The following is a 10860-nucleotide window of genomic DNA, read 5'->3' on the forward strand; positions in this document are numbered from 1 at the left end:
AACGCTCAATATAGAATTGTTGTAAGTAAAGCATACTTAATAAAGAAGTTTATACGATTAGGTTACCGAAAATGAAGGTACACTTTATTAGTACAGGTAGTGGCTTTCAATTATTTTAAGTATTTCTTAGTTATCGTATCTTTAAAACCACTCTCATTCAGATATTGTCTCGATTAGTTTATGTGCACGTCATTTACTTTGTTAGTCGAACAAACCATATTAAAGAAACCCACGATCATATATTGTCACGACCACGTGGTAATTAAGTGAATTCTCAATAGTCACGTACATGTCAGTAGTATACCCGAAGGTGGAATGACTTATAGTTCCGTTTTGCTCAATCTCAGATACCCTTCAGCGGTACATTTTTTCAAAAGTTCCGATTATTTTTTCCAAACTCTTCTGCTAGTTTTACTCACGACAAATAACTTTTTAGGGGATGACTATCTTTAATCCGTTAACAAACCATACCTTCCAATAAAACCAAATGTGACTATAAAAGTCGCGTTAATTAAAATTTCAAGACATTTAATTGATCTTACAATGGTTAATAATAAATATCAAACATGCCAATTGGACGATAATAATTATTTATATCTGAAAAATTGGTAATATTTGACTTAGGAAAAGTCAGAAATACCCCCGACCATATGAAGCTATTTTTTGCTATTTGTTTTTCAACTATTTCCGTTCTCAAACGACTTCCACGTGTGTTAACCCAAAAAATAAAATAAAAACTAACCATAAATCTATAGTGTCCATATAAAAACCACAAACATTTTATTCCAATTTTGCCCTTTCGTAAAAATCATGTTCACAAAAAATTCAAAAACTATTTATAAGAATGAAAACTCATAAGTCCGAGCTAAAAATAGTTAACTTTGAAGTTCTTATAATCGAGTCACCGAAAAGAGTGTATACATTTCCACTCGAGATGCCTTTTTAATATTTATATTTTTCTATGTTTCGAGTTTTTAAGAAATGTAAGAGTACAATTTTTTTATTTTTTAGTTTTTTTAGTTTTGTTCACAAATGTATAAATATTTATATTTTTAGTCATAAAATAAACAAATTGTTCAACACGAACACAACTCAATTCTAACACCAACTAATACAACACGAGTTCTAACACCAACGAAATTAAATATATTTTTTAAAAAAATCAAATTTAATAAAGATCCTTAATTTCTTTTAAGTAAATAAAAAAAAAAATACTAACATAAAGCTTTTAATTAAACAATAAATTGACTAATATTGATGAAATTTGCAAATATATATTTTATTTAATAAGACAATAATTTGATTGGAAATTTGAAATTGTGAAAAAAAAAACAAGTTGAAGACTACAGTTGGTAAGTTTGACAAAAATTTAGAAACTGAAAAATTAATTAATTTTAAATTTTTGTGAGAAAAAAAAAATTGAATGGCAAAATTGTTATTTTCTGGAAAATTAGAGCTAAACGACAGGTGTCAGTCTAACCAGGAACTTTCCAGCAGCATATTCCGTGGATGAGGACATTTTTTTAACATGTGACAAATACAGATAAAAGGATATATTATTTATATATATATATATATATATATATAAATAAAATTTGTATTATAGTTATTTTTACGATAATTTTATTATTTAAATATTGGGATAAATATTGAAACCTTTTGATTTGATATTTAAGAATTTTACTTTTTTTTTTTTATTTTTAATTTTTATTTTTTATAAAAGTTGTTGGTAGAAGTCAAATTTCGTATGGATAAGCAATTAAAAGCAAATAATACATATAGATATGATTTTATGTATATCACCATTAAAGTTATTTCAATACTCCAAATTTATCTTAACTTTATATTAATTGATTTATTATATGTATTTCAATTCATGTATATCTTTATAATAAAATTTAAATATGATTTTAAATAATCTTATTTTCCAACTAATTATTACAAATTATAATATTAATATTTATGAAAAAAAAAAAAAAAAAAAACCCACCAACACTCCTATCACAGCAAGAATCCAACTCATCATTGGCCAATCAAAGGAGATTGAACGAACAAGAAACAGATTCATTTTCAATGATTGGATAAGAATTTATTTTGAAGCAATAACTAAATTCATACCTTATTTTGAAGCTCCTTCAAATTGATCTCGCAGCTGCTCGTATTTTTTGAGCTCAGCCATTGACAGTGAGGGAGAGAGTTCTTTCAAGACCTGTGAGTATATAAAGGGCATTAAGATCAAATTTTGAGCCATACAAATTTTTTATACAAACCCAAATGGTACTTGATGATCATATAATCTCTTTCGAACAGAGAAGACTAATTAAAAAAAGATAGATGTTTGGTTGATTAGAAAGTTAAACATGTTCGATAGGTAGGTTTTTTACTATAACAGCTTAAGTCTACCGCTAGTAGATATAGTCCTTTTTGGACTTCCTCTCAGAGTTTTTAAAACGTGTCTACTAGGGAAATATTTCCCACCAGAATACTTAGTTCAGGGCCCAACGTCATCGCAGGCACTTGTTCTTCTCTAATCGATGTGGGATCTCACAATCCACTTCCCTTCAAGACCCCACATCCTTCCTGGCACAACACCCAATGTCCACCCCCCTTCTAGGCCCAGCGTCATACTGGGCACATCGCCCGGTGTCTGACTCTAAGACCATTTGTAACAGCCTAAGCTAATCGCTAGCAGATATTGTTCTCTTTAGATTTCTCTTTCGGGCTTCCCTCAAGGACTTTAAAACGTGTCTCCTAGGGAGAGGTTTCCACGCTCTTATAAAGAATGCTTCGTTTCCCTCTCCAACTGATGTGGGATCTCACATTTACTTAATCTATGTTATGAATTTGTTAGTCCTCTAGGCCATCAAAATCAAAATTACATTAAGAACTATCTTTTATATCGAGACTAACTCCTACGAATCACGAACCTATAAACCATATGCTGATTATCCAAACTTGGGTTTCAGTAACCTATTCTTTTAACAGAATTCAAGTGCATAAAAGTGTCTTTAACTTTCTTCCCCATTCCCAATAAAAACTCATTGGGACGATCTTATGCAATTCTTTTTCTTTTCTGCAGATCAGATGAACAAAAGTAGTCTACAGATAAGTGAAGAAACATAAGGAAGTACCTCCACAAAATCATCATATTCAACTACAACAGCATCGTCTTGGTCATCCAGAGAAGAACTTGAATCTGAACTTATAACCTTGAAGGAAGCAACAAAAAGTATAATAATAAGCATAACTTCCAAAAGATAAATCAATGACGAACCAGGCGTGAAGTATAAAGAGTCTTATTTTCTCAACTTACAGCCTCAACAATTTAAGTCTCTAAGCACCACAGACTTATTCTATATAGACAAAAATAACTGTGTTTTTCTACAATGACCCCATTTAAAAAGTAATCTAAAATCGAGTACGAAGCAAGATGTGTGCACAAAGCACACGACTGACAAGACTGACCTTGCGCTTTGCAGCATGGAACCAAGCATCTGCACATAAGGCATACATATCCGCACCGGTGAAGTTTGGAGGGCATTTTTTGGCAACAGACAGAAGAGATATGTTCTCGTGCAATTTAAATTTCCGAGTGAGTGCTTTAAGAACTCTGGAAAAAGTAACCAAATTAAATATTGAACGTCGACCGGGTTTACTTGTATGCATGAATGCAAACTAACCGTTCCCTGTAAGACGCTTCGGAGTTCACTCCAACATATAGCAACTTATCAAATCGACCAGGACGCAGAAGTGCAGCGTCAATCAGATCTGGCCTATTACTTGCTCCAATGATAAAGAGGTCCTACGATACAAATCCGAGTAAAGATTCTTTTCATATACAATTTTCATTAAGAGAACTGAAACAGAACAAAATTATGGAAATACAAATCAATTAGAATAAGGTACCTGGCTAGAATCGTTAAGGCCATCGATTTCTGCAAGCATCTACAATTTACAAAAGATGGTACCATGTTAAAAGACCCTCAACTATCAAAGGCAGGTTTGTCTTCCAAATACATAATCAGTTTATCACCTGAGAAACTACTCTGTCCATAACACCCCCAGAATCTCCAGATACCCCTCGAGCAGGAGCAAGAGAATCAAGTTCATCGAAAAAGATAACACACGGACGTGCAGACCTAGCCTGCAAGGTATATGCCCAAATTACAAAATTGAGTGAGATATTATGCTCTGAAGTTAAATAGCAATATAACAGAAAAGAGTTCAGTTTCTCCCCAAATATTTAAAAATATGAAAAATAGCTAACCTTCTGGAAAATGTCTCTAACGTTTTTTTCTGACTCTCCAATATACATGTTGATTAGTTCAGGTCCTTTGACACTCAGAAAGTTTAACGAACACTCAGTAGCAACAGCTTTGGCCAAAAGAGTCTAAAGAAACATGTAACTTGTTATCTTAACAGGAATAAAAGGAAAACAATGAAATCACTATTACAACTGACAGACCGTCGCATACCTTTCCAGTCCCAGGAGGACCATACAAGAGGACACCAGAGCGTTTTCGCAAACCTGATGAGAATAAATCCTTGTGCAACAGAGGTAACTGTGGGAATACAATCATTAAAAATCAGAACAAGTAAACGACAGAGGTGACACGCTGCATAGTTTGATTATCCACAGTACAATAGCCACATGTGATCATTCACAATTATTATCCTGTTATTAGTTCTCAGCCGCTTAATTATCCTGGCCTGAAGTAAGTTCCACATACTATATACATGCATATTATAGCAGGGTGCATTAGTTGTAAACCAAATGTCCCACCTGAACTGTGTCCATAATTGATTTCTTCACGTCTTCAAGTCCCCCAACATCTTCCCATTTCACATTTGGAACCTGTAGAATAATGATGTCTCAATAACTTTTTTTTTTTTTTTTTTTTTTTTTTTTTTTTTGCACTCAGTGATAAATTACGTAAGAGAAGGAAAAAGGCATGAACATTGATTATTAATTCAGGAACCAATGGCAAACAAGTCGTATATTAGTTCAGGAACCAATGGCAGGGAAACGAGCCGTACTCCAATGTGTGATGCAACAAACTCCATTAGTTTACCTTTGGAGCACCCAATGCTGATGCATTTCTTTTTTTTGACCGATCCAATGAGGAAATGAAATCTTCTTTGTCCATTATAAGAGGCTTTTCTTCACCGGATTTATCAGTAAATACTTGTGATTGAAGTCGACTCTCTAATGTCTCGTCCTCAACTTTATTAGTCTGAGATTTGACCTTGGTTAACAAGTTTGCACCAGCATCAGCTATCAAAGCATGAAGATCCCTCGGCATAAAGCCAGCTGTCTGTGCAGCAACATCCTTTATGAAATCCTCCACGTTAGTCTGCAAGAACCATTACCTGGCAAATTAAAATAAGTGGTCGATATGAAAGGATCATGAATCAAATATAATGTTAGGAAAGGGAAATTTTGAAAAATGGATTAAAAATAATGGAAGATAGAGGGTTTTATAAGAATCAGTCAATTTCATAGTTTACCAAAATATCAAATATCAGATAATTGTTTTCTAAAATTAACGAGTTAATGAAGTATTTTCACTAATTAATGAATGGGGTTCAGTAATCATTGAAACACATTATCAACCATTCATGTCAAACAACAACAGGCCATGCCAAGTTACCAACACATTGCTTGAATTTAAATATATATGTACTACTGGATGTAAAAGTATTTATTCAACAAGTAATTTGCAAATTTCATTAATGAAATAAGAAAATTGGTATCATATTTCATTTAAGCTTCAATATCTTATTAACTAAGTTCAGTAATTATTGGAAGATTATACAATATTTAATGGACAAGGACTCAATAATTAGTTAGGTTTGTAAAAGTTGAAACAATCGCCATGTCAATGATAATAGTCTCATGTTCTAATACAGTAGTACTTGCTATAATGTCTATTAAACAAACTAATTGAAAGGATGAAAATCAAGTAGAACTAGCCATGAGGACCATAAATCTTGCATGATTTTTGTGCATGTAATTTCACACTCATTTTTAACCCTCTACCCCTAACAGGTTTTGCTATGCGAGAACATATTTCACTGTATTCTTAGTTGGATAGCCAATACAACGAAAATTACTTCACATTAATGCTTCCCAATTTGTAAAAGTATGAAGGCAGAAACTGATCATTTTTCTACACTAATACACAATTAATTCGAGAAATATTAATATAATAATGGAAAAAGGTTATTTTCATACACTAGGAAGAAGCTCGGGAGCGCCTTGCAGGCACTGGGATAGAATTTCAATCCTCTGCTCTTCAGTCAAAGGACCCATTTTTAATTCATGACTGAAGCAACGCCTAATAGGAGTTGGTAAGCCTTCACAACTCTCGGCAGCAGCAACTAAAAGTACTGGATGCCTGAATGCCTTACTTTTCTCCTGAAATTGTATCGTTTAAGCATCATAGTGAGCTTCCATGAAAGGAAAGGGAAATTGAAATTAAAAATGTAGTTCTGCAAATTAAAATGTCGATGAAAAAGAGACAGTTCTTTGAATTCGGCATGTTTCTAAAACAAGATCTTGAAACAATAGTACAAATGAAGAGTTGCTTACAAAATCATTGTTTCGTTCTCCTTGATTACGAGCATCTTCCTCGTCAGAAACTGGCTCAGTGAATTCCTTAATGACTGAAGCAACTTCAGTGGGGATGCCTAGCTGCTCATTGGGTGAACCTTCATTAGAACCCAAATTCCGAAAAACGTCAAAGTGGCGGAGAAGAAGTATTGTTGGTGAGTATCTGATAAAATATAATCACATGAGAAATAAGAAGATGCAGGGTATTTTATAGAATGTAACTGTACAAAATACAGATAATCACTACGCTGGCAAACTGAGCTTGGCAATATGGAATATCATAGATTCTTCCAAGGAGAAGAAATGGCTCGGGAAGATCACCAGAAAATTGTTGATTTGCAGCTTCCTCTTAGGATCACCTAATCTAATTCTACCTTAATTCTATGATTGGAAAGTCTTTTGACTCCTTGGTTTTGCAGGACATTTCCCCTCATAATTTTATCTCACCAATAACTATTGTTTCTTATTCAAAATAATAATAATAACAATAATAAATCTGTTTTTCTTCAAAAAAAAAAATTAGTGAGTGGTTGTGTATTATAATCTAAAATGCTAAATACTAAATAAATGAATTGTTTGTACACTGAAAAAAAAAACGTAATACAATATATTACGACACTGTCTAAAGAACCATTAAACAGCAACAACTAAATCATATTCATATCCATCACCTGACTTAGATTGTCAATCCGTTACACCACATTTAAGATTATACTTCTAAACTAGTAATTTTCAATATGCAAGTGCAGTAACATATTCAGTGCTTCACCTTTGAGCCATCTTAAAAGCTTGGGCTAAAGCAGCAGATGCTCTTTTTTCACTCGAAGCCATGAAATCATGGCAGCTGAACTCTACTACATGAAGACCCAATCTTTGAGCAATATACCTAATCACAGTCCTCTTTCCACACCCTGAAACAGTGAAAAAAGATGAGTCAAGCAGCAGACATGAAATACATCAAATCAAATAACCAAAGGTTTATACTTCATATTTAGTTCAATCTGCTCAATTATGATTTGTCATAACACGTAAGTCACTAGTGCTTAAATTTACTTGACCCTTGAAAAGAACAAAAAAAAAAAAAAAAAAAAAAAAAAAAAAAAAGGTGATAGAAAGGTTTGAGCATTCTAATAATCGATAATAGACCTGCCATGCCGTTTAATAGAACACTAATTCTGTATCTTGATGAAAGAGGCGATGGACAAAGAGGTGGTGTAAGTATGGATGCCAAAAGCTTCACTGTGTTTGTCTGTACAGGTGCAAGCCTTCTTGGTAAACCAACCAATAGATCAGGAGGGAGGGCAGAACAAACACTGCCTCCGAGCACAAGAGCAGTTTGAGTGCGACTTATACGAAGAACTGGTTCTTCTGATGGCTCCATTGCCACAACCTGAAAATACGACTTCCACGTGGTAAGAAGGTTGCATATGATAACATTCCTTGAATATCAAAGCCTTGTAGATGATATAAAGATGTCCACCTTAAAATAGATGATAATGTCACTTCTATCCCCCGTGCTTTTGTTGCATGAAATGCAAAATGTGGATTTGCAGTTTTGATTTACTTGAACACTGAAAATATCACCTCTAGTTAGATACCTTTCTACTTCAAAGTATTTTTGTAGCGCAGAATCGATTACTTCCTGACGAATTTCAGCTTCAACCGATGATCTCCCATTTAGAGATTCAAGGATACCACATGTTGGCACTTTCACAAAAGAAACCCTCAAGTGCGAGGCATATCTAGGCAACTTAACCAGAGGTTTCAATCCTACTTTTATAATAGAACCAACAATGCCTTCTCTGGGTGTCGAATCGTCCACTTTAGCTTGAAGATATGATGCTAAAGTTTCTTGTCCTTTGTTCACTAGGCTTCCTAAGCATGATAAATGGAAGTCAAGATTGAACGCCAGAAGGGGAGATAGATAGGCAGTGCCAGAATCCACAGGTTGTTGATCCTTTTGAGGGAAACTAAAAGAAGGAAAAACAAGCATAGCATGACGAGGAGAACATTGTTTGACGTCTGAAGCGCATTCTCTGGTGCTGGGGGGATCTAGAACAATTGCCTGAGCAACTCTCTGCGCATTAGAGTCCAGATTCTTCACAAGAACCTTGAAACCAACAAAATAAGTTAACGCTGCTGGATTCCGAAGTATTAAACAAAAACAAAAACAAAACAAAAAATCCACCATCTACAAAAGAGAATTTCCTTTGAAAATCTTTATGCCTAGAGACAGCAAAATGATGGCAGAAGTTTGCAAATAAATGAAAGTCTAAACAAGTACAATTTCAATACACGAGTCCATAACTAGCCAGAAGACAACGGAAATCCATGAATGAATGAACATCAAAAGTAGAATATGCTCATTTGATTAAACCCCATAACACAGTCCCACAAACAATCGAAACATACTTCAATTTACGAGCTAAGTCAGTTGACGTACCAAAGAGCCCGAAGTTATGTACAGCCTTTTCAGAACGGACATGGAGACCCCAACCACGGTAGAGTCGTCGAAGGAAAAAGACTTCCGAGCTGAATTTTCATCTCCACGCTCATCGAATCGGAGAATTCCGGTTTGCAACTGTAACTCGGGGAACTCAGAATCGAGGGAGAGCTTGTCTTTTCCGGCGACTGGGGGTTTTTCAGCGAGCAGCGAGGAGTTAAGCACGGAGCTGACGAGGGCCTTCGTTGAATTCAGAACCAGAGGTCTCCTCCTCTCCACCATTGATTCCCGTAATCAAGAAAACCACCCAACAACTCGAACTCAGCTTCAAATTCAGCGGTGGATGGGCAGAGTCGTTATCCTTCGCTGCGAAATGCGGGAAACAGAGTGGGCGAGAACTCTATCAGGTAGAGCGCGAAATTCAATGTGAAAGTGGAATCAACCGTGAAATTCACTGCAAATTTATGTTTATTTTGAGGATTACCTATTTGCTAACGTAAGCATATTCCAAACACTGAAATGCTTCAAAATGGTACCGGAACCGATGCAACTAATCGTCAAGTCGTGTGATGCCTTTTTCGTTTATAGCCCTATAAAATTGCTCTCTTCCGTTCTCTCAATCTTGCTTTCAAACTCTCTTTATAGAATCTTTTTCTGCGACAGAACTCCAGCCCGAACAGGGGAGGCGAGAATATCTTTGGCCGTCGGAATCAAATAACAGTTACATCCACGACTCATTAGGAGGACCTCAAATTGTCTGTGATTGCCCAAATAAGAAAAGACCCCTGACTCTCAGGATTACCCAGAAGAGAAAGAAGGCCACAAACAAGACTTTTTGGAGAGAATTTTGAATTCTCGCTTCTCTGTGGAATAAAATGAGGAAGAAAACAGATCTCGTTTTCTAAAACCTTCTTTTTAAAGCAGGGCCAAAGACTTGAGTATACGACATTAGATCGAAGGCTATACGACTTCAAGTTGCTGACTCACTCTATGGTGAATGATCGAAAGCTCTACGATTCTAGTTGCTGACTCACTCTATGGTGAGAGCGCTTACAATCGTCCCGGTTAAACGCGATTGTGACACCCGACGTAACATGAAGGGAAGTAACACAATTTAAACAATTTTTTTAAAATTTTATTATTATTATTATGATCATTTGATTCTATATTGATTTTGTATACACCAATTCTATACTCGGAATTCATGTTAATGAAACTTATACTCGAAATTCATATTAATTATGAAACTTATACTCAAAATTCATATAAATTCATACTAAAAATAATAAATTAATAAATTCATACTCATTATAATGAAACATATTTAGGAGAGCTTTTCAAAGTTTAAACACATTATTAATATTATTAGTGTTTTCAAAAGCGGTAATACACAGAATGCAAGCGTTATCCGAAATGATTGGACGTAAAGCATCAGTAGGTGGCTTTTTAAGTCCGCGGTCAAATCCCAAGGCTCAACCCTGGACAGGCGGTAGAAACTACCAAGTTAGAGTACGGGAGGGAGAGAGGAAATTTTCGGTAAAGCGGTGAAATGCGTAGAGATCGGAAAGAACACCAACGACGAAAGCACTCTGCTAGGCCAACACTGACACTGAGACAAAAGCTAAGGGAGCGAATGAGATTAGATACCCCAGTAGTCCTAGCCATAAACGATGGTTACTAGGCACTGTACGTATCGACCCATGCAATGCTGTAGCTAACGCGTCAAGTATCCCACATAGGGAGTACGTTCGCAAGAATGAAACTCAAAGGAATTGACAGAGGCCCACACAAGCAGTAAAGCATA

The 10860-nt window shown here is 35.1% G+C and overlaps 1 protein-coding gene across 1 annotated transcript; it reads right to left on the bottom strand.

Annotated features, from left to right (window-relative positions):
• Positions 1 to 1883: 1883 nt before the first annotated feature.
• Positions 1884 to 9507, bottom strand: PEX6 (peroxin 6). Its single transcript, XM_023659228.2, has 16 exons — positions 9057 to 9507; positions 8094 to 8723; positions 7760 to 8003; positions 7383 to 7524; positions 6593 to 6776; positions 6236 to 6418; positions 5073 to 5354; positions 4784 to 4855; positions 4476 to 4562; positions 4268 to 4390; positions 4034 to 4144; positions 3907 to 3945; positions 3681 to 3802; positions 3466 to 3610; positions 3132 to 3209; positions 1884 to 2209 (listed from the first exon to the last, which is right to left on the bottom strand). The coding sequence occupies exons 1-16, from the start codon at positions 9336 to 9338 to the stop codon at positions 2120 to 2122; spliced, it is 2814 nt and encodes a 937-aa protein (XP_023514996.2). The 5' UTR covers positions 9339 to 9507; the 3' UTR covers positions 1884 to 2119.
• Positions 9508 to 10860: the final 1353 nt, after the last annotated feature.

Source organism: Cucurbita pepo, chromosome 17, assembly GCF_057944985.1.
Source record: "Cucurbita pepo subsp. pepo isolate OVF chromosome 17, ASM5794498v1, whole genome shotgun sequence".
NCBI classification, from domain to species: Eukaryota; Viridiplantae; Streptophyta; class Magnoliopsida; order Cucurbitales; family Cucurbitaceae; genus Cucurbita; species Cucurbita pepo.

Excerpts from the sequence above, each read along its gene's own strand:
- PEX6 (XM_023659228.2), bottom strand. The coding sequence starts at position 9,338 with ATGGTGGAGAGGAGGAGACCTCTGGTTCTGAATTCAACGAAGGCCCTC. Across the intron at positions 6,777-7,382 it reads GCTTTTAAGATGGCTCAAAG|ATACTCACCAACAATACTTC; the intron begins GTGAAGCACTGA and ends ATATTTTATCAG. Across the intron at positions 3,803-3,906 it reads GCCTTAACGATTCTAGCCAG|GACCTCTTTATCATTGGAGC; the intron begins GTACCTTATTCT and ends TTTGTATCGTAG.